This window comes from Neophocaena asiaeorientalis, unplaced genomic scaffold (genome assembly GCF_003031525.2).
Source record: "Neophocaena asiaeorientalis asiaeorientalis breed wild unplaced genomic scaffold, Neophocaena_asiaeorientalis_V1.1 scaffold971, whole genome shotgun sequence".
Taxonomy (NCBI): domain Eukaryota; kingdom Metazoa; phylum Chordata; class Mammalia; order Artiodactyla; family Phocoenidae; genus Neophocaena; species Neophocaena asiaeorientalis.
Genome location: NW_020175214.1, coordinates 205,901 through 233,275, shown reverse-complemented (window position 1 = coordinate 233,275; position 27,375 = coordinate 205,901). Strand labels below are relative to the sequence as shown.

At 42.2% G+C, this 27,375-nt stretch overlaps 1 protein-coding gene and 2 pseudogenes across 1 annotated transcript in view; 1 reads left to right on the top strand and 2 right to left on the bottom strand.

The window, feature by feature from the left end:
* Window positions 1-1,647: 1,647 nt before the first annotated feature.
* Window positions 1,648-3,118, bottom strand: LOC112413377 (60S ribosomal protein L37a-like; annotated as a pseudogene).
* An 8,336-nt stretch (window positions 3,119-11,454) lies between these two features.
* On the bottom strand, window positions 11,455-12,358 carry LOC112413376 (translocon-associated protein subunit alpha pseudogene; annotated as a pseudogene).
* Window positions 12,359-13,118: 760 nt separating this feature from the next.
* The window catches only part of LOC112413381 (histone-lysine N-methyltransferase SMYD3-like), a gene marked incomplete at its 3' end in the record, with an annotated part of 216,415 nt that continues 202,158 nt past the window's right edge, over window positions 13,119-27,375 (top strand). The window contains exon 1 of the mRNA XM_024765326.1: window positions 13,119-13,353. Within this exon, the coding sequence (XP_024621094.1) occupies window positions 13,190-13,353 (164 nt within the window). The remainder of the gene's footprint in view (window positions 13,354-27,375) is intronic.

Here is a 27,375-nt window from a genome sequence, read left to right as displayed (position 1 = left end):
ACCTTTTTTTTTTTTTTTTTTTTTTTGCGTACGTGGGCCTCTCACTGCCGTGGCCTCTCCCGCTGCGGAGCACAGGCTCCGGACAGGCAGGCTCAGCGGCCATGGCTCACGGGCCTAGCCGCTCCGTGGCATGTGGGATCCTCCCAGACCGGGGCACGAACCCGTGTCCCCTGCATCGGCAGGCGGACCCCCAACCACTGTGCCACCAGGGAAGACCCCCATTTTAACCATTTTAAGTGTTCAATTCTGTGACATTAAGTACATTCACATTGTTGTGCTTCCATCACCATTATATATTTTCAGAACTTTTTCATCATCCCAAATAGAAACTCTATAACCCATTAAACTAATTTTCCATTTCCCCCTCTCCCCTGGCCGATAGCTTTTGTCTCTATGAACATATCTATTCCAGGGACCCTATATAGTGGAATCATACAGTACTTGTTGTTTTGTGTCTGGCTTATTTCACTTAGCATAATATTTTCAAGGTTCATTCACATTGTAACATAATCAAATTTCATTCCTTTTAAAGGTTGAATAATATTCCATTGTATGTATATACTACATTTTATTTATCCATTCAACTGTAGATGGACACTTAGGTTGTTTCTACCTTTTGACTTATTATGAGTAATGCTATGAACACTGGTGTGCAAGTATCTCTTGGAGTCACTGCTTTCAGTTCTTTTGGGTAATGGGATCTCTTTTAAGAAAAAGGATACAAAACAATGAATACAGATATAAGTACAAAAGGAGGGACTTCCCTGATGGTCCAGTGGCTATCCCTGATGGTCCACACTCCCAATGCAGGGGGCCCGGGTTCAATCCCTGCTCAGGGAACTAGATCCCACATGCCACAACTATGAGTTCGCATACCGCAACTATGAGTTCTCACGCCGCAACTATATAAAAGATCCCGCATGCCACAACAAAGATCCCACACGCAGCAATGGAGATCCCGCGAGGCGCGACCAAGACCCGGCACAGATAAATAAATATTAAAACAAAACAAAACAAATATAAGGGGACTTCCCTGGTGGCGCAGTGGTTAAGAATCCACCTGCCAATGCAGAGGACACGGGTTCGAGCCCTGCTCCAGGAAGATCCCACATGCCACGGAGCGACTAAGCCCGTGCACCACAACTACTGTGCCTGCTCTCTAGAGCCTGTGAGCCACAACTACTGAGCCCACGTGCCACAACTACTGAGGCCCACGCGCCTAGAGCCGGTGCTGCACAACACGAGAAGCCACCGCAGTGAGAAGCCCACGCACCACAACGAAGAGTAGCCCCCCCTTGCCGCAACTAGAGAAAGCCCACGTGCAGCAACGAAGACCCAGTGCAACCAAAAATAAAATTTTAAATTAAAAATAACAAATATAAGTACAAAAGGGAATATTTGGAATAAGAAAAAAATAACAAAATATAAATTTTTAAAAGCTGATAAATACAAACAACAAAAAAATCCAGAAAAAGTAACATATGTTGTTATTAGCTGTGATAGAGCCCTGTGATACATTTTTTCCCCTGCATTTTTTGGCTGCATACTCTTTATCATTTCTTCACAAGACAACAATTTTTTGTTGTTGTTGTTGTAATAAATTTACCCATTTATTATAAGCTAGCAATGTTTCAAATGGTGGAGCCTCTACTGGACTTTCAATTCCTTCAGTCTTCTGATGGCTGATTTTACTGTGAGGGCAGGGGCGGTATTGTAGGTCCAGGCACCACCAGCTACCATTCATGAAGGAACCACAGTGCCAGATCCCCACAGCTTGTCTCTTCATCTTGGTTTCACCACAGAAGGAGCAAGTGTACTTGGTGTGCTGGCTGATTTCAATTTTCTTCACAATTTTCCTGAAGGAGGCACCATTACAGTCCCGTATTTACTAACAACTCTGACCTTTCTAGTGCATTAAGCCACATTACCACAAACTAATTCTGAGCCCAGAGAGCAAGACAGTTTTATAGTATCAGTTTCTATATAGAGAGTGAGAAGATAATTCAATCTTCCCTCTACGTTGGTTGATTGAAATTTTTTCTGATTATTAATAGTTAAAAATTTTTTTTTCAGCCTCTAAACTGATTCGTGATTCCATGCCTCTAACTTTCTCTGCATTGTCTTGCACTGGTGGTGCCTCTCACCTAAGAGTGAGCCCCTTGGGGCTCCAGCCCTTTGATCTCCCTCCACACTGTCCCAAGTCCAGCTCCTTGAAGTATCTGGTCCTCCCCACTTCGTGAAACCTACCTCTGCCAGGATGGTCTTGGGTTGGTGAGTGAAACCGGGATCATAGTGGTCCCAAGTAGTGACTCATTTAGCTTTTTCTCCTTGGGGTCAAATATGTGGATGTGGAGGGACTGCTGACAATCTTGAGACCGCCACCAAGGAATAGAGGATGACCCCCAGTGGTCTATGGCTTCCACATGCCTGAGACTACTGCTTGCTTTCTTTTTTCATTGAGGAAAACTGAGGGCCTTGGAAAGGAGCTTTTCAAGTAAGGGACTCTGCTTATGAAGTTTCCTTAGCCTCTGTGCACTGGCCAAGCAAGGGACTGTGGGTGACCTGCTTAGTAAGAAAAATGCTACGCATGGAGTAGGCTACTTCTGATTCTTGAAGCCCTCTTCTTCTTCACAGTTGAGGCCCAAATATCCTCAACACCAGTGTCAGTACACAAAACTCAAATCAGGAAATGTTTAAGTCATTCCAACATTCTGTGACTCAACATCGAGTTATCCTGGCTTCACATACCATCTCAATAACTGATATCCTACATTCTTTGTGTGTCTTAAACCTTCAGTTGGGGAGCTCATGCCTTCTCTTGTAGGTGCACTTCTTACACTCAGATTCATGAGAGAAACAACCCAGGAGAACAGGGACTGAGACCCTGCCATTCATTCATCTGTCAAATCTCTGCTAATTATGAGCAATGCATCATTTAATAGTACAGGAAGATGGGAGTGTGCATCCCTCAAACGGTCCCCCATGTTTGTTAGATACCTTCCTGATGCCCAATGTCTGCTTCTGAGATCAAAAGTTTTGAGTCCCTGTTGCCATATATGAGCCCAAATAGAGACCTCTTGTGCACAGCCTCTTGGACACTGAGTTTTTCTGGAAGCATAGATGACCTCTTCTAGTATAAGCAGCTTGATGAGAGTTCCTAAATTCTCTCGGCTCTGGTGAAATAATTTACACTTTTTCCAGGTATATCTTGCCTGCCTTGGCTCCTGTTGAATCCCAGCAATGACAATGAACAGGAAACAAAGAAAAATAATGAAGATAGGTATTAACCAAATGTCACGTGTAAACTGCATTTGGATTCTGAATTAAACAAATCTACTCTCAAAGCAAACAACCAAACAACAACAAAAACATTTATGAGACTATTAGAATACTTTTTTAAGGTGAGATGATGGTATTTTCCCCTTAACATTTTATTATGAACATTTTCAAACATACAGTAAACTTGAAAGAATTTATAGTGAACACTGTATATCACCACCTAGATTCTGTCTTTAACATTTTACAGTAAGTCCCCTACCTATGAACCTTCAAGTTGCAAACTCAAAGATGCGAACATGCGTCCCCATGTCCAATCACGTAAGTTAGTTCACATGTCTGGTGTAGATTGTCAGGTGCGTGCATTGTCTACAAGTGGTTGCGCTTTTGTGTACTTTACTGTACAGTACCGTATAGGGTACAGTAGTACAGTATCTTTATTTCAAGCCCAGGATGTCCGGAAGCAAGCGTAAAAGCAGCAGTGATGTAGCTGGTACTGCTAAGAAGCGCCAAGAGATAACGATGGAAATGAAAGTGAAAATAATTCAGAGAGTGGAGTGAGGTGGAAAGATGGTAGCCATCACTCGTTCTTGTAACATGAATCATTCCACGATCAGCACGATTCTAGAGAACAAGGACAAGATCACGGAACGTGGAAGTCTGGTGTGCCGATGATGTCGACAATAATATCGGAGAAGCATGGAAAAGTGATGGAGGAGATGGAGAAACTTCTCAGCGTGTGGATGCAGGATCAACATCAGCGCTGAGTCCTGCTCAGCTTAATGCCAATTCAAGAGAAAGTTAAAAGCCTTTATGAAGACTTAAAGAAGAAACACAGCGAAGAATCAGAGGGCGCATGTTTTAATGCCAGCCATGGCTGATTTCATTGGTTCAAGGCTAGAGCCAACCTTCACAATGTAAAAGTAAGTGGTGAGGCAGCAAGTGCGGATATGGTAGCAGCCCAGGAATTTCCTGAAGCACTTCGAGAAACTGTTGATGTAGACACGTATTTACCCGAACAGGTTTTTAATGTGGATGAGACAGGACTGTACTGGAAGAGGATGCCAGACCGAAGTTACATAAGTACGGAGGAAAAGTTGATATCAGGCTATAAAGCAGCAAAGGTTAGACCAACGCTGTTGTTTGGTGGCAATGCTTTTGGCGACATGAAGCTGAAGCCTCTCTTAGTTTATCATTCAGAGGACCCAGGAGCCCTTAAAAACATAGCCAAGGGCTCTCTTCCCGTTGTGTGGAAGAGTTACCCCAAAGCCTGGGTTACACAGGCTATATTCCAGGACTGGTTTTTCCACCACTTTATCCTGGAGGTAGAGAAATATTGCTTGGAGAAGGATGTCCCATTCAACATTCTTTTGCTGCTGGACAGTGCTCCGGGCCACGCCGCATTCACAGACAACTTTAATCCCAACATCAAAGTAGTGCACCTGCCACTGAATACTATGTTGCTCATCCAACCTATGGGCCAGGGAGTTATAGTGTATGCACATGGCTGATCCGCTTTGTTGTGCAACAGAAACTAACACAGTATTGTGAAGCAGTTATACTCCAATAAAGATCTATTAAAGAAAAAAATTATTTATTTATTAAAGAATTGTTTTTTTCTGCTGACCTTGGGTGTTTTTTTTTTCTCACATCTTTATTGGAGTACAACTGCCCCACAATGGTGCATTAGTTTCTGCTTTATAACAAAGTGAGTCAGCTATACATATATACATATCCCCATATCTCCTCCCTCTTGCGTCTCCCTCCCACCCTCCCTATCCCACCCCTCTAGACATTCACAAAGCACCGAGCTGATCTCACCGTGCCATGTGGCTGCCCCCCACCAGCCATCCATTCTACAATTGATGGTGTATATATGTCCATGCTACTCTCTCACTTCTTCCCAGCTTACCCTTCCCCCTCCTCATGTCCTCAAGTCCAAGGAAATATTATTTAAGTCACACTTTTTGTCAGGCAGTAAAGGTGAGTGACGAATCAGGAACAACATTGCAACAACTTTGGAAGGACTGTAACATCTACGAGACCATAAAAAACGTTGACATTGTTTGAAGTGAGGTTACAGCTGTCAACATAAATGGGGTTTGGAAGAACCTTTGCTCAAAGTTTGTTCACAATTTTTATGGATTTGAGAAGGTGAATGAGGAGTCCAAAGAGGTCTTCAGCAACTTAGCGACCCTCAGCGAGAAGCTGGAGCTAGATCTGCAAGAGGATGACTGCATTGAACTCCTTGCTGTGCAACACGAGGAGCTTACTAATAAAGACCTGGTGGAATTGGAGGCCCAGAGAAAGGACGAAGAGAGACGAGAGGAAGAAGTAACTGAAGAACTGATGAGATTCAGGATGCAGGAAATGGCAAGGGGATCTTCTTTATCTGAGGAGGCACTGTTAGCTTTTGACACACAGGACCCAAAAGTAGAAAGGTACACGAAGTTTGCAGCAGTTCAGAATGCAATGCAGTTCTACCATGTCATCTATGATGAGAAAATAGAGCTACTACCCAGACATCACTGGATCGTTTTTTCAAGAGGGTAGATAGAATTGAATCCAGCAAGGAACCAGAACCTGTGCCATCAACACCAGGCGTGAGTGAAATTGCAGCTCGCCCTCCATCTCCTATGGCTGACGATCCTTCAGCTCTACCATCTCCCACCTCCCCTCCCTCCTCCAGTCAGTAACTCTCCTTGCCTGTTCACTCAATGCCAGCCCCTGTATGCCAGCTGTTGGACTGTACTACTGTACTTTTCAAGGTACTGTACTGTAAGATTAAAAATGTTTTATTTTTTGTTTGTTTTTTATGTACTATTTGTGTGGAAAGTTTTATAAACCTATTAGAGTGCAGTAGTATATAGCTGATTGTGTTAATTGGGTACCTAGGCTAGCTTTGTTGGACTTAACGAACAAATTGGACTTACGAACGTTCTCTTGGAACAGAACTCGTTCGTGTGTGGGGGACTTACTGTATTATACTGGCTTTTCTACATATCTATATATTTACCCATTTCTTTATTTATCCATTAATCCATCTTATTTTTGGTGCACTTCAAAGTAGTTGCTAGCAGCCAGAGCTCCCCAAGGCCTCCATAACTCTGCAGTGGGAAGGCCAGATGGGCAGAGCCCAGGTATTGCACTTTAGCTATGAAAGAGGCTAAAGATGATGACATTGGTTTTGTTTCTTTAACACAGACCAAAATAAGGGTTATTTAACCAAGCTGTCTCTCCCATGGAAATGTCCAACCAGGTGAACAGTCAGGGGTGTAGGGCTCTTCCTTTCTCGTTCCATCATTTTCTGGGATATTGCCTTTTTGTTTATGGTGGGTGATGGCTCACCACTAGCCCTGCATCCAAGTTCCAACCAGTGGGAAATGAGAAACATATATATGCACAGACTAGGACATTCCTCTAAGATCTGAGGCGGTTGACTTTCTGGGTCTTGGGAACAAGACATACATTACAGGAAATGGGATCATGTCCAGGTAGCTGGAAGCACATCCCAGGATAGGAAAGACTAGGTCATCCCGTCTCTGAGAATGGATCCCAGCCTAATGTTCCCCTGGAGAATTCTTTTCACATGCTCTAGTAATTGGGAATATTCTATGGTAGAATTAGCCCCTGGTTCTCTGGAACTCCTTAGGACGTGTTATTTTGTTCAGGAAATGGTTTCTGAACTCCTTCGATGTACAATGCTTAATGCTAAGCAGTGGTATGAGATGATTATACTAGTAGTGCTGGTGAGTGCTCAGGCATTATCCTATCCTTACAGACATAAAAGCTTTAACTCAGAATAATGATTCCTTACATTTGTAAGGTGAATTAAAGATTTCTCAGAATACTTTCATAGGATTTATTCTCATCACTTTGTAAGGTATTATCTTCATTATACAGTTAATAAACAGGCTTGGAAAATTTGCTGAAGGTCACACAGCAGAACTAGGACTCAAATCCATGTCTTTGAAATCCTCACTCACTGCTCTTTCCACTACAGCACAGCCACTTCTAGATTATTTCAGGAAGTGCCAGAAGTTTGCCTCTCCAGGTTGTGAAAGTCAGGCTATTCTTACAGTGCAGGAATATCACCGCATGGATTACTTACCAATTGCCAAGGTAAGATGTACCTTTACAATGAAGAGTTTTAGCAGCCGCCACTTTTACCAAGTGATCAAACTTAGTTCTATTAATGGACAACCTGATATTATGCACACTCTGATATGATGTGATGCACTAAGAAGTGAACAATATATAATTTGTAGTGTGTTCTTACTAAAAAACACTTAACTTGAATCAAATCAAACCTCTAGTTTCTAACATCTAGATCTAGTCTGAAGTTTACAGGAAATACAGGGAATAGTGGAACAAGTGAAATGGCACTAGGAGAAAACAATAGGCAAATACAGAATGTTGAACATTTTAACAAGAATCCTAGCTTGGAATCTTTCTTTTTAGAATTTTATTTTATTTTATTTTTTTATGCACCAGGTTCTTATTAGTCATCCATTTTATACACATCAGTGTATACATGTCAATCCCAATCTCCCACTTCATCCGACCACCACTCCCACCCACCGCTGCTTCTCCCGACTTGGTGTCCATATGTTTGTTCTCTACTTCTTTTTTTTTTTTTTCGCGGTACGCGGGTCTCTCACTGTTGTGGCCTCTCCCGTTGCGGAGCACAGGCTCCGGACGCACAGGTTCAGCGGCCATGGCTCACAGGCCCAGCCGCTCCGTGGCATGTGGGATCTTCCCAGACCGGGGCACGAACCCATGTCCCCTGTATCGGCAGGCGGACTCTCTACCACTGCGCCACCAGGGAAGCCCCTGTTCTCTACTTCTGTATCTCAATTTCTGCCCTGCAAACCGGTTCATCTGTACTATTTTTCTAGGTTCCACATATATGAGTTAATATGCGATATTTGTTTTTCTCTTTCTGACTTACTTCACTCTGTATGACAGTCTCTAGATTCATCCATGTCTCTACAAATGACCCAATTTCCTTCCTTTTTATGGCTGAGTAATAGTCCATTGTATATATGTACCACATCTTCTTTATCCATTCGTCTGTCGATGGGCATTTAGGTTGCTTCCATGACCTGGCTATTGTAAATAGTGCTGCAATGAACATTGGGGTGCCTGTGTCTTTTTGAATTATGGTTTTCTCTGGGTATATGCCCAGTAGTGGGATTGCTGGGTCATACGGTAATTCTATTTTTAGTTTTTTAAGGAACCTCCATACTGTTCTCCATAGTGGCTGTTAGATTGGAATCTTGAAAGAGTCAATGTCATGAAAAAGAAAATGCAATCCCAGTTTTTTAAGAAAGTTACCAAAGCCATCTTAAAGTGAATATATTTTTTGCTTGTCATTATAGAGTAATTTTCTTAGATGTGATGATATTGTAGTTTTTGTTATTTTTTTTTACAGGTATAGAAAGTTTATAGCTCAGCATTGTCAATATAGTTAATTTGACATCTTAGTGCTTGGTCCTACTTGCAAAGTGATTAACAGCTATACAGTAACTTGTTTTATTGTCATCAGCTTTGGCTCAGATGTTTAAATACTTAAGCAACTTGGAAAGATTTTTCATTTGTGTTCTGTTTTCTTGTTTTTTGCATGGGCATGGGTGCAGCTGGGGATTATAATAAAAAGGGGTCAGTTCAATATAATGAAGACAGATCAGGAACTAAACAGCTACTAAAATTTCACTTACTGGGACTTCCCTGGTGATCCAGTGGTTAAGAATCTGCCTTCCAATGCAGGGGACAGGGTTTGGATCCTTGGTCAGGGAACTAAGATCTCACATGCCACAGGGCAACCAAGCCCGTGCGCTGCAACTACTGAGCCTGTGTGCTCTGGAGCCCGAGTGCCACAACTAGAGGGCTGTCACGTCACAACTAAGACCCAATGCAAAGAAGTAAATAAATAAATATTTTAAAATTTTATTTTAAATTTTTTCATTTACCATTTCCTTACAAAATATGTGTGGGAGAATATGGCTTAAAGACAGACGGGAAAAGCCTCTTATTTGTTCATACTACTTTACTGTACTACATATCCAGTCTGTCAATAATGCCAAATTTATTTACTACCTAGGGCAAGGGTAACTAAGAGGAATTTTATGAAGTCCAATTAATTTTGATTCTGAGATCTTAAGTGCTTAAAATTTTGGAGTTCTTCAGATGAACTAAAAAAAAAAAATCAACAACCAAAATACCCCAAAGGTTAGATAAAGAGCAATTGGTTAGCCATCAACAATTATCCAATTCTTTCACAGATTAGGATTAGTTAGTAGACTAATAGTCTGTAGACCAAGGCAACTTTTCTTAAGCAAGATGCTTCTATTAAGGAGAGAAAAATGATCTCTTCAAAAACAAAACACTAGAGTAATGGAAATAAAAACAAAAATAAAGAAATGGGACTTAAAATCTTTTGCACAACAAAGGAAACCATAAACAAGACAAAAATACAACCCTCAGAATGGGAGAAAATATCTGCAAATGAAAAAACAGGCAAAGGATTAATCTCCAAAATATACAAACAGCTCATGGAGCTCAATATCAAAAAACCCACAAACAATCCAGTTAAAAAATAGGCAGAAGACCTAAATAGACATTTCACCAAGGAAGACATACAGATGGCCACGAGGCACGTGAAAAGAAGCTCAATGCTCAACATCACTAATTATAAGAGAAATGTACCTTAGACATAGAGAATGGACCTGAGGACACGGGGTGGGAGGGGGAAGCTGGGGCGAAGTGAGAGTAGCATTGACATATATACAGTACTGAATGTAAAATAGCTAGTGGGAAGCAGCAGCATAGCACAGGGAGATCAGCTCGCTGCTTTGTGACCACCTAGAGGGGTGGGATAGGGAGGGTGGGAGGGAGGCTCAAGAGGGAGGGGATATGGGGACATATGTATGCACATGGCTGATGCACTTTGTTATACAGCAGAAACTAACACAGCATTGTGAAGCAATTATACTCCAATAAAGACCTATTAAAAAAAAAAGAGTGGTCTAAAATCATTCTAGAGCTATCTCTTGGGTCAGAAATAGAACAATGGACAACTCACTTTCCACAAACGTACCATTTTCCCTTGCTTCCCTCTGTCCCTCCCTACATCCTCCCTCCTGCCTCCCTCCCTTTGTTTTATTTATTTGAAAAATTTACTTATTTTTGGCTGTGTTGAGTCCTCGTTGCAGTGAGAGGGCTTCTCATTGCAGTGGCTTCTCTTGTTGGGGAGCACGGGCTCTAGGTGTGTGGGCTTCAGTAGTTGTGTCCCATGGGCTCTAGAGCACAGGCTCGGTAGTGGTGGTACGTGGGCTTAGTTGCTCCGTGGCATGTGGGATCTTCCCGGACCAGGGCTCAAACCCGTGTTCCCTGCGTTGGCAGGCGGATTCTTAACCACTGCACCACCAGGGAAGCCCCTTTCTTTTTAAAAGAGAGAAGTTGGTTTTATATATCAAACCCAGAATTTTCATGTTTCCCAGTTTTGGTGCTAGAGATCCCCAAATTCCTTGAACTCATTTGGGAAGGTTTCTGAAGGTGCGCATTATAGTAAACAGTAGCAAAATACCAAACCACTTCTATTGCTAAAAAGCAGCTACTCCTGCTTGTGCTTTTAGAATACTAGTTGTAAAACAGCAACAACATGCAAAGTGTGCCATCAATTGGGATTTGAGCTATTCTAAGGAAAAAACATTGTTTTCTTTAAAAACAGTCCAAGGCAGGATGTCTATAATCATATTGGGCAAATATTGAGTTTTGGGGGAAAATGTCAGAAAACATCCAAAAGGAAGAGACAATAGCATTATATTTAGTATTCTAAAGGCATGCTTCAGGTAGTTAACTATGATTCTGGTAAGACCAACTGCTCACACGCACACACATAGATTTTAATGGTTAAAAAACCCTCAAATTTGTTACTTTATTTATTTTTTGGATGTACCACGTGACATACAGGATCTTAGTTCCCCGAGGAGGGATGGAACCTGTGTCCCCTGCAGTGGAAGTGTGGAGTCTTAACCACTGGATCACCAGGGAAGTCCCCAGATTTGTTACTTTAGAAAAATAAATGCAGTGGATTTTCAGCGATATTATTGACTCTGATTGCTCAGTCCACACATAAGTAGTAGTTGCTTTCTATGGTGATAGGGCTTCTCTGCACTAATTCCCATCATGTTGAAAAACACTAGTGCAGGTTAAGTAAAGACCGAACTGTTGCACAAAGGAAGATTTACTCATCAGATCCCACTGATTTGCCTGTCTCCTGGGCAACCTTCTTGGTGAAGCTTTATTGATTTGATTCAAAGTTTCCTGAGGAATCCAGCTCATGTCAACATCATTCTGACTTGACCTACCCATCTCTACCTCTGTACGGGTCTCTTGTGCTTTCTAGATTCTAGGAGCTGATGAAGGCCAACAACCACAAAGAGCCCAAGACCAGTAAGGAACATATACCTGAAGATTGTTTCTCCATCTAACCCATCTTCTGTCTCAATAATTGTAACTGTTTGATAGAAGACAGCATCTTGGAAAATGTTGCCGTTCAAATCTTTGTAGTTCAGACCAGACCAAAGGGCCTTCCACCCACGGGCTCTGCAGGAATGAAGGAGTACTCAAAAACTGCCTGCCTCTGGAGCGGCACTACAGTGTTCAGAGGAAGAGCTGTGAAATTCTGGATGTAAAACTGGTAGTCCTGAAGATAACGGAATGAGGTGTCTAGAGATTCAACAATAAAATCTGGTCTGTAAAGCCTACCAGGAACTTCACAATGTTCTCTGCTGGAAACTCTCCTTTCACAAACAGGATGGTTGTATCTGCACTCAGTGAAGCTTCAGGTTCACCAGATACATCTTTTTCCTCTTTATCTTCGGCCAAATATGTGGGTTCATCATCTTCCACCTCTGCTTCATCGTCTTCGTCTTCATTTATAGAATCTTCCACTGTTTTCTTCATCTTCGGTAAGACCTCGAGTCACTGCCAATGAGCCTCCAGGATCTCCTCGGAGCAAGAGGCTGGCAGGGAACAGCAGCAGGAGAAGCAGCAGCAGGCGGGGGAGGGACTTCATGGCGCCGCCGCTCTGGCGTCCAGTCCCTGTCCGTTGTAGTTTCATAGCATATTGCTCTTATTCTGTGGAAACGCACGCTACAGTATTTAATTATGACATGTCATGATGTAAAGTATTAGTTATGAAACGTTATGATGTCTGCAACTCAAATGGTTCAACACAACAACTTTCAAGCGGTTCAACAACTTTTTTTTTTTTCGGTACGCGGGCCTCTCACTTTTGTGGCCTCTCCGTTGCGGAGCACACGCTCCGGACGCGCAGGCTCAGCGGCCATGGCTTACGGGCCCAGCCGCTCCGCGGCATATGGGATCCTCCCGGACCGGGGCATGAACCACTGTCTCCTGCATCGGCAGGCGGACTCTCAACCACTGCGCCACCAGGGAAGCCCTCAACAACTTTTATAAACACACACACGTACATACACACATACGTACATCCATACTGGGAGAAAATGAGCAGAAACCGCAAAATGGTAAGAATTGTTTGATCTAGGTGGAGGGTATACAGGTGTTCCCTGCACTGTGCTCTCAACTTCCCGTCTGCACTAAAATTATCCTAATAAAATGTTGGAGGGGAAAAACACCGCCTCTCCTCGCGAAACTGCCTCGGGTCCGAAAGGTTGGGAGAGCAGGTGGGAAGGCCAGCAACGCCCTCACCCCAACAAGCGGGACCAACCTCGAGACTCCATCTGGGCATGCTCAGAGGCTCCGTCGCGCCCGCCCCGCCCCTCGGGGTACGTGAGCGCAAGGCGCAGGCGCCCGGCTCCCGGCAGCCAGCGAGACGCCAGCTGCAAAACGCGGCGAACGCCTGAGGTGCGGGAGCTCTGCGAGGATGGAGGCGTCGAAGGTGGAAAAGTTCAGCACCGCCGACAGGGGAAACGGGCTGCGTGCGTTGGCGCCGCTGCGCCCCGGAGAGCTGCTTTTCCGCTCGGATCCTTTGGCGTACACGGTGTGCAAGGGGAGTCGTGGTGTCGTCTGCGACCGCTGCCTCCTCGGGTACGTACCTCCCTCGCCCACCTGAGTCCAGAGCAGTGAGGGGTCCGGGGTGCTGAGGGAGTGGCGGAGGGGGGCAGCCCTCCCCGGGACTCCCCCTGGCTGTGGCTGCACAAGGTCTCGCCGGTGCTGCCCAGATGCCCAGCCCCGCACTTCCCCATATGAGAGGCTCCCGGGGGCGCCTCGCAGCTGACAGACTCCGCTTGGCCGTCCTCTGGGCTGCCGCGGCGGGGGTTGGAGGGACCCCAGACGCAGCCCCAGCTGGACCCGCTACCACCCCACCCCGCCGTAGTATTAACTGGAGAGAGCCGGTGGGCAGACTTAAGGGGAAACGTTGGGCAGTGGGTAGTTTTGCTGCGGAACAAAAAAGTCTGTGTCTCAGGCGATAAGCTTCATTGGTGCCGTTGTGGAAATCACAGTTGGCGGAGGTGGGGGTGAGTGGGGGAACGGATGGTGTAAGTCAGGCTGACAGCCGAGGCCTCGCCAAGAAAGTGCGGGGCTCGCAGGACGCAGAAGAATCTTGGTGTTCACGGAGCACTTCCTGTGGTCCAGGTTTTGTTTGGCCTGGGGATACAAAGATGAACGGGACGTCCTTAAGAATCCTTAAGGAGCAGATAAGTGAGCGAGATAATTAATTACAATGTATCAGAAGGGCTGAAATAGAGATGCAGTACTGTGCTGTAGGAGCATAAGTTACTGAGGTTCCATCGTGTGCTTTGCATTTAATGACTGCAGGCAGGTCTAACTCTTAACCACCTATCTAGATGCAAGAATTCATGTGAAAGTATTTTGTAAGCCTGTAAGCACTGGGTCAATGTAAAGTGCTATGGGAGAGCAGTTTATGGAAATGTGTAATATGTATGCGCAGTCATAGGAATTGTATTCAAGTAACAATTGTTCTTGAGCTCCTATTATATGTCAAGGAGAAGAGTTCTGTTTTAGATGGCTGAGATGATTTTTTTCCATGACTGCTCTTCCAGACCTATTAGTCTGGGATTGGGGTGGATGGAGGTGAGGGGGTAAGTGCAAAGCTCAAATCAGTAGCTTGACCATTAGTATTACTTTGTCCTTATTTGGTTCATAATTGAGGAATTTATTTTCATATTTTAAAGTTGCTTAATTGTATTTGTTGCTTCCTGAAGTAATGATAACAGCAACAACAACAAAAATTCTTTGAGGAGTGAACACCTTGAAGCTTTTGTAAACTGTGTGGTTGAAAACAATTCATTCCTTTCAAGAAATGAAATGCTGAAGGCTTCAACATTGAAAGTTATAGACCTTTGATTCTCATTCAAGCAAATTAGAGAGAAAGCTGGGATGTTCATCCTGTTAAATCCTTTGGAGGTGTTTCTAGAGTTTGAATGTAGTCCAGAACAGAGAACTTGCTTTTTCTTAAGTCTTACAACATTAATTGATGAAGATGTGGATCATCTTGCAGATGAAACCAGACTGCCAAGTTATTTAGCTAGTTGGAATAGAAAAGTTTTGGAATGAATACACGATGACAGATTATTAATTGAATTATCAGATCTGAACTTTAGTTCACATGGAACATGGAATTGTCCACTTTCCAAATAGACTGCACAAACCCAGCCCTTTATATGTGGCATACTTCTTGATTTACCAATAAAATTCCATTACTGCTATCACTTATTTTTCTTATTAACAAGAACTGTAACGATTTAAACTAGAAAAGGAATTTAATGAAAGAGTTTTGGGGAGTTCTTGGCATCCTTTTAAAGTCTAGACGAAACCCAGCTCTGAAAATGGGCAGGAACCAGGGGAGTTCCACAGTCAGAATTGCACTTCAGAAGTAGATGGGGTTGGGACCTGGAGAGTACGTTCCTTCTGACGCTGCCTGGTAATACTGGGTTCTGCAGCATGTATCGCCAGCACTATGACACTGGACCCTACTGCTGCTGCTATTCTTGCCACCACTGCCGCCGCCACTGCTGCTTGGGAAACTGGTTATTGCTGGAAAGTTGCCAGCCCACCCATGCTTCTTTGTGATATTAGCTTTTTCTTTCTTTCTTTCTTTTTTTCTATTTAATTTTTTTGGCTGTGCCGCAAGGCTTGCTGGATCTCAGTTCCCCGACCAGGGACTGAACCTAGGCCGTGGCAGTAAAAGCCCGGAATCCTAACCACTAGGCAACCAGGGAACTCCGGATATTAGCTTCTGATTCAAAGTTCTCAGTGGGTGTCTTGGATTGGTTGAGCTTGGGTCACTGCCTGCATCCTAGCTAAAGGGAAGTTGAGAAGGTGAGTAGTTGGCCTTCGTGGCTTTTAAGAAAGGAGGCAGGTTCTACTTCCCACCATATGCATATTATAATGGGGAAATCAGCAAACATAAACATAGGAAAGGTAATATCAGTAAATGCCAAGGATCCAAACAAAACAAACTAAAACAAACAAATGGATTTTTTTTTTTTTTTGCGGTACGTGGGCCTCTCATTGCTGTAGGCTCTCCCGTTGCGGAGCACAGGCTCCGGACGCGCAGGCTCAGCGGCCATGGCTCACGGGCCCAGCCGCCCCACGGCATGTGGGATCCTCCCGGACCGGGGCACGAACCTGCGTCCCCTTCATCGGCAGGCGGACTCTCAACCACTGTGCCACCAGGGAAGCCCTGCACTTAATTTTGGATTGCTAGGACATAGTTCACAGGTGCTGAACTAGTGCTCCTAGTAGTAGGAGCTCTGTTGAACACTTCTGCTTCAGTGGTTGTGTTTCTGAAGTGCTTAGCTGGGAATCACTGCAGCCTGAGGGTAGTGTTAGAGAAATCAAACTTTGGTGCATTGTCTTATGCAGTTTTCTACCAATATTGAATGCTCATCAATGGGGGGATACAATTCTGTGTTCCTTATCACCTTGTAAGTAAAATTTGTTTCTTATTAGTTGTGAAGTCCTTAAGAGTAGATGTCTTTCAATTTTTGTAAACTCCAGTGCCTGGCATGTAGTAAGCTTTTAATTTGTAGTATGAACATCTTGCAGAATTCTCCTCTGGTTGTTTTTGTCCTTTTGCTGCCTTCCATTTGAATTAAGAAATGGAATGAAAATATTAGTTTGTAACGAGTAACAACAGTTCCATGGGAAGTGGGGGGGGACCAAAATAGAATAAAAGAACAGGTATTTATTGTAATTACTTCATTACTCTCCAGATCATTTATTGTTATAAGATTCTACCTGATTTCCTTTGGCCTTGGGCTGTTTTGATTAGTGCTTTAGTTCTTGCATATTTATTTTTATTAATAGAGAAACTTAAACCTGCTTTATGACTTCTCTTGCTTTTTTCCTTTCATGAAGGATTGGCTCCTGGTTTTTTGTGTTGTCAGTGGGAAAGAATGAGGTATATAAATTGGAGAAAGATTAAATGACAATGAAATTGTGACCTGAAATAATTTATATTATCCTTTTTCTTATCCATTTTTAATTTGATGGAGCTGGAGAAGATTGACAAGGGTTATTTGTGTCTTCTGTTTGTTTTGGTATATGTAACACATAAAATTCCATTGTAATTATTTTGTTTGTAGGTCTCCCCACTTTAGTGACCTAAGTCTAATCTTTATATCTCTGGGACCTAGTACACAAGTGATTCTAACTGTTAGAGTTGTGAAGGGATAATATTTTGGGGAATTTAAAATCATTCTTTGTTTGTTTTTGGTTTTCTAAAGTTCCAAGTTGCCTGCAGTTTCCATTATCAAGAGCTTCCATGGCAAACTCTAATAATAGTTTCTTCTGCAGGGTAAAGAGGGTATTTCTTCCATCACTAAAGCCGAGTATGAGGCTTAGTGCCTCCCAGGAGGAAGGAGAATGAATTGGAAGTGGAAAGTCCATCTTTTTTCAGCCCTGGTGGTTTATGAGAAGCAGGGGGTGGGGGGGGGAAAATAGATTGTGAGAAACATATGTTCTGACCTTCCTTGTCTGGCCAAAGTTCTGGGGTTGGGGTAAGGGTATTAAATGGGTTAACGGGTCAGTCAAAAGTAGAAGGCCTTAAAAAAAAAAAAAAGTAGAAGACCTTTGGCTCTGCTCCTTATTTGTAAGCTTGAGAGCTGTGTAGGCTGTTGCTGTGCCAACACTGGGGGCTAGGGCATAGCAGTGGTAAGAGAAAGTGGCCGGCTGCATGAGTCTGTGCTAGCAGGGTATTCTGAAGTGCTCTCATATCACGTCAGGGATGTGGACAAGCTTAGAGGCCTGCTGGAACAGCAGACATCATGACAAAGGACTGTGTGACTCTAGGTCAGGAACATGGAGACCAGAGGTGGGAGGCAGCATGACATCCCAAAAGGTGAGATGGCACCAGTCCAGCCATAGGACCTGATCACTGCCTTGTAGCAGAGACCAGTGAGGATCCATAGAGACGTCAAGATCTGAGGTCTTGCCACTGTAAGGATGTCCCATAAGCCCCACTTGGAGAAATATTTACCTGAAAGCGACTGTTGAAACCAGCTCTGGTAAGGAGTTAAACTTAAATGTCTGAATATTAACTGGAAGAGACTGAGATATTATTTGGCAAATATTACATTTCTGGCTGTTTACTAGGGTGAGTGTTTTTGAGGAAGCTTGGATTAATTATAGGAAAAACAGCCCTGTTTTCATGAGACAGAGTAGATCAATTATAGGAAATAAAGCAACTACATTTGAGCTACAGTGTGGGTAAATATGATCAGGCAGTAAAGGGCAAAAAAAAGAACCCTGGTGAGATGATGTAATCCGTCTTGGCCAAGGACTGAACCTGGGGTGGAAGCAGGAGGGAATGCCTTCTTATACTGGGGTAGGAAGAAGAGGTGCCTGAGAAAGTAACAGCAGTGACTGCAAGGCTTGAGGACAACTAGGGAGGTGGCTGCTGAGTGACAGATTCTCAGAGAGGAGAAGGTGTGAAATATTCTTCTAGGAGAGGAAAGTGAATTGCTTAGGAAAATATAGCGGGGTTGCTGGGAAGTGCTAAGGGTCCACTTAAAACTTTTGTTCATTTATTTACCGTGAGAGCAGTTAGCAGACTAGTGCTCTTTTCTCCCAGTGGTCGGCAGTTTCACCCAGGACTGCCTGGTTACCATGATGGGTGGAGAGAGGAAGCAGGAAGCTGAAGTCGTGGGCAAGGAAGAGTGTAATCATGGACCATATTTCTAAGCTAGGGACTGAGGTCATGAGGAAGGTGATGGACAGTGAAATGTGGTGGAAGCAATGGATTAGAGGACCTGATGTGCTCAGAGCGATGGTGGAGTGGTCAGAGGATGGGGTGACTTGACATACATATGCTTTAGAAGTAGTGTGTGATTTGGTACCACAGGGTTTAGGGTATGCAGAAAGTGACTGAGGTAGGGAATAAGAAAAATGTTGGAATGATCAGGAGACTGAGAGGCTGAGCTGTTAGATGAATCTTCTAAATAAGTGAAGTTGCCAAGAATGCTAGGCATTGGAAGGAATGGTTTCAACAAAGGCAGAATTCTCATTTTGGCTTCCTGACCCGGGGTTTAAGGGCTGACCAGAAAGAGCCAAGTGGAGACAGGGAGGCGCTCACTTCTGTTCAAATAGTGTATAAAAGACATTCTCTGGGTTTACAGCTGGTTCTGTGAAGTATTCCAGCACCAGGTGCAAGTGAGCTGCTGTAGTGTTGCAGACTCTTCCTGGGGGGATGGGCTTGGAAGATGGAAAGACTAGCAAAATCTTCTCAAGGGAAGGACCTTGAGAGCATTGAAATCAGGGTTTGCACATTCCTGGACAGTGGTTCATGGGCTTACTGGAAGGTCAAGGACTTAGAGTAAAATAAAGTAGAAGGATTGATAATGAGGTGGGTTGGGAAAGGACTCTTTGGATCTGACTTCCATTTTTCTTTTTAAGTGGGAGTTATAATTCCTGTTTCTTTTGCTTCTACCTTTTCTTCTGCATGGAAGTTTGGTGAAGGGCTGTATGGCAGAGCCCTGAGCCTGAAAACATTTGGTCCATGTGAATGCCACAGCAGAGGACGTTCTTAATCAGACAGGATGACCTGCTTTGTGGATAGCAGTAAGTTCTCCTTCTTCAGACAGCCTGGTGCTTGTTCAAGGGCTCAAGAACAGAGCAACCATGGGGACAGGGATGGAGGCTGGTGCCTAGAACTCAACAGTGCAGACTTCCTCTCACCGTGGCTATTGTGGCTTCACTGGTACAGAGTGCCCAGTTTGTTAGGGATCCTGAGTTCCCCAAATGGCAGCACATGTTTGGGAACCTGGCCGGCTGGTGTCAGGTTTTTATTTTAGACCCTTTTGTCATGGAGGAATCATTGATTTGTTCTCATTGGAACACTCATTTTTTCCTGCCCTTGGATTTGCCTTTTCTACTTGTGCTGCCATCTCTGAGACCCACTGAAATCTTCTGTGAAGCCGTGCTACTCCTTACAAGGTGGGCTCTGACCTTCACAGAAGGAGAATTGAAGCAGCAGGCTAATACCTATGGTTTGACTTCTCTTGACTTATATGCTGTCATTTGAGGCAGCTGATTTCATACACCCGTGGTTCTCAAACTTCAGTCTCAGGACCACTTTACCTTCTTAAGAATTATAGAAAAAGATTTCATAGGAGGGTTTTAAAAAAAAAGTTATTTAGGGCCCTGCAGGGGTTTAAACAAAACATAACCATGCAAGCAGTGTGGTTATATTTATTGATTTTACTGCTTAAAATATTAAAACTGATAAGTTTTGAAATTATATACAGTTGGCCCTCCATGGATCAAAAATATTCAGGGGACAGAAGAAGTCCAGAAAGTTCCAAAAAGCAAAACTTGAATTTGCAGTGCAAAGGCAACTATTTACATAGCATTTACCTTTTATTTACAACTATTTACATACATTTACATTGTATTAGGTGTTATAAATAATCTAGAGATGATTTAAAGTATATGAAAGGATGTGTGTAGGTTGTACGTAAATAGTATGCCATTTTACATAAGGGACTTGAGCGTCTGAGGATTTTAGTATTGTGAGGGTCCTGGAACCAATCCACTGCAGATACCAAGGGACAACTGGATTTAAACATAATGAAGCATTGCATTTTGACAAGGATTTTAATGACACAGACTGTATTTGCAAAACAAAAGAAAATTTGCTGAGAAAATCTGCTTACTTTCATTTTTGTATGTCTCTCTAATGTCTGGCTTGATAGGACACCCTCAGATTCTCACAACTGCTCCTGCATTTAGTGTATTGTAAAATCACAAGTCATTTAACCTCTAGAAAACTCCACTGTACATTGTGAGAGAAAGAGAATAAAAAAGACAAAAAATACCTTAGTATTATTATGAAAATAGTTTTGACCTCGTGGGCCTCCTGAAAGGGCTTTGGAGTCCCGGGACCATACTTTGAGAACCACCGTTATAAAACACTGTACATGTCTTTTGTGACATTTGGAGAGGCTCAGATTTGTTCTCTAGTGTATGTTGTGAACCATGAACAATATTTGTTCTGGTTTTCTTGTAACCTGCTAGGATATACTGGGATCAGGAACCAAAGTATGGAGTTAGTGCCTCTCTGTTAGTATGACTTGTTCAATGTTTGCTTCCCATCTTCTAACTCTGGCTGGTTCTGGTCGTTTAAGAGTCAAGGGACTTGCGATGGTGATTAACCTTGATTATTAAGGGAAAGTAAGAGAGCCATTTTCCATTTACTTGTTACCACAGTATATGATGACTGAAAATTATTTTTCAGTAGCTAATATGATTATCACTTACTAAGCAATGACAGGCATGATTTTAAGCGCTTTACCTTAAATAGTACTTCACTTCATTCTCATAATGACTCTAAAGTGTCTATTATGTTCCTTGTAAGCACAGATATGAACTAGAGAGCATTCAGACATTTGTAGGAGTGTAAATTGGTATGCTCCGTTGGAGGGCAATTTGGTAGTACCTAGCAAAATTGAGCACTGTGCTTTCTTGACCGTATTTTTGGGATTCTGACAAATGAAAATAACAATGGTTGCACAAGAATACTTAGTATAGCATTTTGGTAATTAAGAAAAAAGGAGAGAGAATTTTAATGTGCATTAATAGGGACTGGTTAAGTTATGGTGCAGCCATATTGTAGAATCCATGTAGCTGTTAAGATTGAAGTGGATCTGTTTCTACAGTGGATGTGGATGGATGTCAGTAACACATTGTTGGGCGAATAAAGTTGTAGAACAATGTGTGTATTTTAAGTAAAATTTTTGTGTGCACGTACTTGTGCGTGTAGAAGAGGTCTGGAAGAGCACCCCAGAATTCTAATACGGTTACTTTCGGAGGATGGGACTTGGAGGGGGGAAGATATCCTTTTGTACTTTATATATTTGGTATTTTTCAAAGCTTGTATCACCTTTTGTAATTAAAGATTTGAATAAACTTTGAGAAAGTCTTTGTTTCGTTTGGAATTGTATAAAAGGGTGGTGCTGCTTGGGATGAAGATGACTTTGAAATTTTTGCCAGTTTATGTCTGCTTTTTTTTTTTTTTCTTTGAGTTGCCAGCTGATTAGACCAAGAGTGAACCTCTTGATAAAAGGTGAGCCAGGTGAGCCAGTTTACTGGCTGGCCATTGGCATTAGAATTTGAACTGAGAGAAGTAGAACTTTTCTTCATGGTCCTCATCACAATTCTCCTTGCTCTGACTTTGCTCCGGCCTGGTTATTCAGCTTTCCATGGTGTTTCTGAGATATCACAGTATCCATTAGTAAACTTTGTTCATTTTCCTTGGGTGGATACGTAAGATGACTACATTTCCGAGCCTCCTTGCAGTTAGACTGGGGCTTGTGACTCAGTTTTGGCCAATGGAGTTTGGGCTAGAGGTTGCACAAGCCATTGCCGGGTCTACCCTAAAATATCCTGTGCCATGCTCTCTGCTCTCTCTTACCTTGTCTTGATGACTGTGGGGGCAGTGAGTTGAGATGGAGAAAACAAGAAGTATGAGTCATGGCATGGAAGAGAGCTGCTCTGGGGAATCACTCTACATGCACCAGATTTAGTAGGAGCTAGAAATAAATCTGTTAAGTCACTTAGAGGAGGCCTTATTTAACTTTAACGTGCAGAAGAATCACCTGAAGATCTTGTTAAAGTGCAGATTCTGCTTCAGTAAGGTCTGGGTTGCGTGTAAGATTCTGCGTTTCTAACAAACTCCCAGGTGATGCTAAAGCTGCTGGTCTGCTGATCACACACGCGTAGCACAGATTTAAAAGGGTAGATGAAATGACTTGTAGCCTACCGTAAGTACTCAGTAAACACTTATCCAGTGGATATTTGAGCATCCTGAATAAGATGAAAAGGAATTAGAGACTATACATACATAATCAAATGTTTAAATGATTCCTAAGTGCATATTTCTTTCATGTATCATGGACTGGAATTTAGTTTTAGTATTATGTGTGCAGAAAATATGAAACGAGAACCTGGAATTATTTTAAAGATCATTTTGAACATTTACTTATTTTTAAAATTTTGTTTATTTATTTATGGCTGTGTTGGGTCTTTGTTGCTGCACGCGGGCTTTCTCTAGTTGCAGCGAGCTGGGGCTACTCTTCGTTGCCTTGCGCGGGCTTCTCATGGCGGTGGCTTCTCCTGTTGCAGAGTGTAGGCTCTAGGTGCGAGCTTCAGTAGTTGCAGCAGACATGTTTTTCTTTTTAAAAGAACATTCCTTATTTTAGGCATCACATCTGGAGGTTAACAAGGTCCTTTCATTGATAGTGTTAAACTGACCACTCAGTCAAGCTGTTGTCCTATTTTTGCCACTGTGTATTATTTTTCCCCCCAACCAGTTTGTGGGGAGACGTTGTAAGATCATGGAAATATCCTGTTCATTAAAACTTCCCCTGAGATTTATGCATCCATGGATGATTATTGATTGAATCTTTGGTATAATAGTTGCAAAATACTCATTTTTCACCTATAGCACTCCTCCACACTTACCAGTTGACATTCAGTTCAGCATTCTACCATAAGAGACTGTCCTCCTTCCTTATTAATTATCTTGTAATTATCAGTATGGACTCACGTATTTCCATTTTTTCAGTGGTTTAGAATTAATTAGGTACCTAATTGTTTTGGTACTCACATTGTCCCAGATCTTTTTTTAGTATGAAACCTTTCAAGGTAGATCCTGTGTCCTTGTGATATGCCCCCAAGTTTTCTTTCTTCCTACCTCCTTCCTCCCTCCCTCCCTTCCTTTCTTCCTTCCTTCCTTCTTCTCTTTCTCCCTCCCTCTCTCTTTCTACCTACCCTTCCTTTTCTTTCCTTCTCTTCTCTCCTTTTCTTTTTTCTTTAACACTTCCTTGCTTTCTGGCATAACAGATGTTCTAGACTCATCCTGTACCCATCCTGCCAAAACTCTGGAATCAGTATTTCTCTGAGGATTCCTAGTTTCTTTTAGTGAGGAATAATATTAGAGACCAAGATCTGAGCGCTAGATATGCTCACTGCCCCTGGGATGTTTTTGCTCTTTGACTCTTTCAGAGGACAGAGGAAGTATGCACGTTCATGCAAATATGCATACATATACACATACATACACATATTTTAGAAATCATGAGTTCACATCAGTACTTTCAATTCCGACTTGTCTCCTCAGGGTTCTTTCTTGCCTTTCCCGGTTCCATAATTGTATATCCTTTCGGCTCAGTGAGAACTCCGGCCCTCAAAAGCCTCAATGTATTTACTCATTTGTTCAACTCTATGTAATATCCAAAATTGTTTCAGAATTGCTTTGCCCACATCATTACCAAAAAGACCCTATTTGAGGGCTTTCTTGGTGGCGCAGTGGTTGAGAGTCCTCCAAAAAAAAAAAAAAAAAAAAAAAAAAAAGACCCTATTTGAAACAGTACAGAATTTGTGTACAATTTCCCTTTCCCCTCTACTCTGCCAAAGACTGAGAATGTACAGTTAAATACTGTGTTCGTTTTACATTCTTTCTTTTTTTCCCCTTCATTATATTTATTGGTATTTATTAGAAATACAATTGAGCGACTTTCCTGGTGGTGTAGTGGTTATGAATCTGCCTGCCAATGCAGGGGACACGGGTTTGATCCCTAGTCCGGGAAGATCCCACATGCTGCAGGCAGCTAAGCCCATGTGCCACAACTACTGAGTCTGCATGCCACAACTACTGAAGCCTGCGCGCCCTAGAGCCCGTGTGCCACAACTACTGAGCCCACACGCTGCAGCTACTGAAGCCCGTGCACCTAGAGCCCGTGCTGTGCAACAAGAGAAGCCACTGCAATGAGAATCCTGTGCTTGCTGCAACTAGAGGAAGCCCGTGCACACCAACGAAGGCCCAACACTGCCAAAAAAATAATTAAAAAAAAAAAAAAGAAATACAATTGAGTTCATTTGTTTCACTTTGCTTTCAGTTTTAGTTTTTCCCCCTCATCCTTTTTGATTTAATTTTGTATTTTGAATATATGGAACGTCCACATGCTTCTAAAACTCAAACTATGAAAAAGAGAAGTGTTAGCCCCCCTCCCATATTCATACTGTTCCTCCCTGCCACCCCTTGTAGGTAAGCAAGTTCATTGTTTTCTGGTTTATCTTCTCTCTGTCTCTCTCTCTTTGGTAAAGAGAAGCAAATATATGTGTTTATTATTTTCCATTCTTACACAAAAGGTAGCATACTGTATTTGCTCTTTTGCACTTGCTTTCTTCACTTAAAAAATCTACTCCATATTGTATTTACAGAGATCTTTCTTATTCGTTTTTATAGCTCCAAAGTACTCCACTTTATGTGTGTACCATAGTTTCTAATTTCCTATGCTTGGACGTTTAGGTAATTTCTAGTATTTTGCAATTGTGAATAGTGCTGTAATCAATAACCTTGCGCATAGGTGTTTTTATATTGTTGCCGGTATATACTCAGGGTAAATTCCTAGAAGTGGGATTGTTAGGTAAACGTGTAAATGCCTATGTGTGGGGCGGCACCATTTCACAACTCCACTAGCAATGTATCAGTATGAGAGTGCTGGTTTCCCTCAGCTTTGCAGACTCAGTGTACTGTCAACCTTTTGAATTTTTACCAGTCTGATGGGTGAACAGTGGTATCTCAGTATAGTTTTCGGTTTGCATTTAAATTGTATTATCAATAAAGTTAAACATCTTTTCATATGTTTAAAGGCCATGATTATATGAATATCTCTTTGTGAATTGTCTTTATATATCTTTTGCCTGTTTTTCTATAAGACTTTTGTTCTTTCCTTCAAATTTAAAACTTTTTTTGTATATTAGAGATATTAGTCTTATGTTTGAGAAATATTGCAAATATTTTCTTTCTGGTTGTCATTTGTGTTTTAACTTTTCTTGTGATAGAGTAATTCACATGTTTTTTTCTAGAATTTGTATACTTTAAATCTTTACATTTAGATCTCTGATTCATTTGAGTTTATTCTTATGTATGGTGTAAAGAATGGATTTAATCTTATCTTTTTCCAAATGGATATCCAGTTGTTCCATTTATTAGGAAGATTATTTTTGTCCCAGTGATTGGCTCCAGTAATCATATTCTAGATCATATACTAATTGGGTCTAACTCTTGACTTTCTACTCTTTTCCATTGGTTTATCTGTCTATTTATGCATAGGTACCACACTGTTTTAATTACAGATAATTTAATTTCTAGGAGTACTCTTAAGTCATCTTCAAACACGTAGTTTCTTCTTTTTCAATTTTTATGCCTCTGAGTGTTCTTTCTAGGCTAATTACTTTGAGTAATGCTTCCAGAACAATGTTTAATAGTCGTGAAGATAGTTGGCATTCTTGTGTTGTTCCTGGACATTAGGGTTTCCTTATTAATTAAGGTGCTGGTTTTACGACTCAGGTACATATATTTTATCATGTTAAGGAGGCATCCATTCATTTACATTTTCTCATGAGTTTATTTATTAACATCTTAATTGGAGTATAATTGCTTTACAGTGTTGTGTTAGTTTCTGCTGTATAACAGAGTGAATCAGCAAAATGCATACATATATACCCATATCCCCTCCCTCTTCCATCTCCCTCCCACCCTCCTTATCCCCCCCCTCTAGGTGGTTGCAAAGCACTGAGCTCATTTCCCTGTGCCATGCAGCAGCTTCCCACTAGCTATCTACTTTACATCTGGTAGTGTATATATGTCAGTGCTACTCTCTTACTTCCTCCCAGCTTACCCTTCCCCCTCCTCGTGTCCTCAAGTCTATTCTCTACGTCTGTGTCTTTATTCCTGTCTTGCCTTCATCTGTCGATGGACACTTACGTTGTTTCCATCTCCGGGCTATTGTAAATAGAGCTGCAATGAACATTTTGGTACATGACTCTTTTTGAATTATGGTTTTCTCAGGGTATATGCCCAGTAGTGGGATTGCTGGGTCATATGGTAGTTCTATTTGTAGTTTTTTAAGGAACCTCCATACTGTTCTCCATAGTGGCTGTATCAATTTACATTCCCACCAACAGTGCAAGAGGGTTTCCTTTTCTCCACACCCTCTCCAGCATTAATTGTTTGTAGATTTTTTGATGATGGCCATTCTGACCGGTGTGAGGTGATATACCTCACTGTAGTTTTGACTTGTATTTCTCTAATGATTAGTGACGTTGAGCATCCTTTCATGTGTTTGATGGCAATCTGTATATCTTCTTTGGAGAAATATCTATTTAGGTCTTCTGCCCATTTTTGGATTGGGTTGGTTTTTTTTTTTGATGTTGAGCTGCATGAGCTGCTTGTATCTTTTGGAGATTAATCCTTTGTCAGTCTCTTGCCTAGAGATAAGGTGACCATAGGTGTGTGTGTTTATCTGTAGGCTTTCTATCCAGTTCCATTGAGCTATATTTCTGTGCCAGTACCATACTGTCTTGATTACTGTAGCTTTGTAGTGTAGTCTGAAGTCTGGGAGCTTGATTCCTCCAGCTCCGTTTTTCTTTCTCAAGATTGCTTTGGCTATTCGGGGTCTTTTGTGTTTCCGTACAAAATGTGAAATCTAATTTTGTCAAAAGCTTTTCCTGCATCTATTGAGATGATCATATGGTTTTTCTCCTTCAGTTTGTTAATGTGGTTTGTCACATTGATTGATT